We start from the raw sequence: 2,559 nt of genomic DNA on the forward strand, positions 1-2,559 counted from the left end.
GGCAGCCGAGAAGTGAAGTTTTTGCAATCTCAGTGAGAATGGAGATGGTTGGGAATGCATGGAACACCACAACTGATATATAATCTTTACCTGCAGGCCTCAACTCTTCTCAAGAATTCAGGATTACATTCCCTAAGTTGCTCTCTCTATATATATCACTGGAACTTCTATTATTAGTCACCAACCTTTGCTCCTCCGCAATTTGATCCATGTCTTCATCCGTTACCTGTTCTTCATCTTCCTCAGACAGAGAGTGGAGGTCCGGCACCTCAATAAGTTCCTCTTGCAATTTTTTCTTCAGGTCCTTGAGTGTTTCCCCCAGACTAAGGAAGTGCAAAGTGATTAATTAGCTTTCTGCCAAAAGGCACATTCTTACAGGTCCAAATTAATTTGTTAGGTTAGTTTTTGAAGTTCACAGCTTACCAAAATCAAAAGGTTCATAACTATACCTCCAGCAAAATGTATACAAAATATTCAAAGATCACCAAATCACTGACAAAATTAAGTTTTCACAGAATTGCATTCCAAAACTGTCCTGATCATTTCATGTCAAGTTTTCGCTGGTCCTGTAATTTACGAGCTCTGGCTAGAAGAGGCTCACAATACACATTAGTGCAGGCTGCTCCTCATATCATCACACTCTTCCTCAATGCATCTTACCTCGTCAGGTCTTTTTGAGGGGGAAGGTGGTTGAGAGCAACTAAGTAACCGAGACTCTTATAGCACATTACACAAGGGTGGCAGTGATGGTACAGATACAACAATCAGGCTTCTGGTCCAAATAAGGTGAGCAAGGATCTTAAAACATGACAATAAACAATTGGAATTTATTTCAATTATATAATTAAAAATCACCGCCAAGGCACTTCGCAAATGAAAACAAAATGGATCCAGAGCTCAAAAAGTTGGGCTTCATAAAGGTTTTTAAACTTCAGTTGCGTTGTAAATAGAGCGAATGTTAAAAATGCAAGAGTAGCCAGGATTAGTAAACTCACCCCTCAGACTGCTGCTTCTCTTTAAGTAGGCGATCGAAGCTGTTTGAATAATTTGCCTGTTTGTTATTTTTGAACTGAAATTCAAAAGACATGATCATTAGGAAACAGAAGGTGAGCACCATTCTAAAAACTTTTAATTTTAAACACTGGCAAAACAAGTAAGCTGACAGTCCAGACCAATGCGGGCAGGGAGGCCTGTGCTCTAGCTGTCACAATCACTCAGCAGTCAAACAGTAGCGCAGCCAAACCATTCTCCCTTCCTGGCTGTGCTGAACTGCATGGCTTTAGCTGGCTCAGCTTCAACAACCCCTGCATGTTACCAGTTTCAGTTCTTGCCGACCAGCGTATAAGTCCTCTAAGACCTGCGAAATGAAATGAACTGCAGGAAACTAGAAACTCTGACGACTTATATTATTTCTAACCAACTCGCTTATGAAATGCAGAAAATACTCATGGACTTTTACATCTAAAATTGCACACTGAAAAAAGAACAGCATCTACACTCAATACTCTTGTAGGAGGTTGAGCAGCATTCAACAACAGCTCTGTGGAGAGAAAAACCAGAGTTAATATTTGGATTTTGGTGACCCTTCTTCAGAACTGTTCTGCTTTTCTCTCCACACATGCTGAGTTTCTCCAGCAATTTCTATTTTTACTTGTTTCAGATGCCCAGCATCCACAGTTCTTTGTTTTATCTTGCACTCAAACAGCTGACTGGCTGACACCTGCTTTTCTTTATGTTGTTATATTATTAAGTGCAGAATAGTAGCCGTCAGAATTGTCACAAGTCCAACCTTATCACCATGCAACATTTAAAGCTGTCCTCACAACGGTAAATTTTCATCGGCATAGACAAATAACTTTTTCTCTAAGCTAGTACGCCATAACAGATTCTGAGCTACTTTTTTGTCTTTTAAACAACCTCCCTTTCTAACCCCCAATATATCAGCTTGAATTAGCTGTATTTTCAAATGTTTTTCTGGCCTATCCATAAAATCTCACTACAGGGCCAAAACCAAGTGAGAAAAAGCACAGCATAAAAAATTTAGAGAAGCCAGGGACTCAGGTTCAATTGCACCCTCGGGCAACTGTCTGTGTTGAACATAGAACATAGAACAGTAAACAGTACAGGCCCTTCGGCACACAATGTTGTGCCGAACTTTTACCCTAATCCTAAGGTCTATCTAACCTCCAACCCTACCTTATACTATCATTCATATGCCTACCTAATAGCCGCATAAATGCCCCTAATGAGGCCGACTCCACTACCTCCGGCAACGCATTCCATGCCCCGACCACTCTCTGAGTAAAGAGCCTATCTCTGACGTCTCCCCTATATCTACCTCCACTCACTTTAAAACTATGCCCCCTTGCAATAGCTACCTCCACCCTAGGAAAAAGTCTCTGGCTGTCTATCTATACCTCTGATCATTTTGTACACCTCTATCAAGTCACCTCTCATCCTTCGTCGTTCTAAAAAAAGCCCGAGCTCTCTCAACCTTTCCTCGTAAGACCTGTCCTCCATTCCAGGCAACATCCTGGTAAATCTCCTCTGCACCTTTTC

General features: G+C 41.2%; 1 protein-coding gene across 1 annotated transcript in view; it reads right to left on the reverse strand.

The window, feature by feature from the left end:
* Nucleotides 1-2,127, reverse strand: part of LOC125482181 (SMC5-SMC6 complex localization factor protein 2-like) — a 2,988-nt gene extending 861 nt beyond the window's left edge. Inside the window, exons 1-2 of the mRNA XM_048594186.1 lie at nt 996-2,127; nt 186-323 (exon numbers count right to left, since the gene is read on the reverse strand). Of these exons, the coding sequence (XP_048450143.1) occupies nt 186-323; nt 996-1,117 (260 nt within the window). The 5' untranslated portion in view covers nt 1,118-2,127. The remainder of the gene's footprint in view (nt 1-185; nt 324-995) is intronic.
* Nucleotides 2,128-2,559: the final 432 nt, after the last annotated feature.

This window comes from Rhincodon typus, unplaced genomic scaffold (assembly GCF_021869965.1).
Source record: "Rhincodon typus isolate 14 unplaced genomic scaffold, sRhiTyp1.1 hic_rhity00006810, whole genome shotgun sequence".
Classification (NCBI taxonomy): Eukaryota; Metazoa; Chordata; class Chondrichthyes; order Orectolobiformes; family Rhincodontidae; genus Rhincodon; species Rhincodon typus.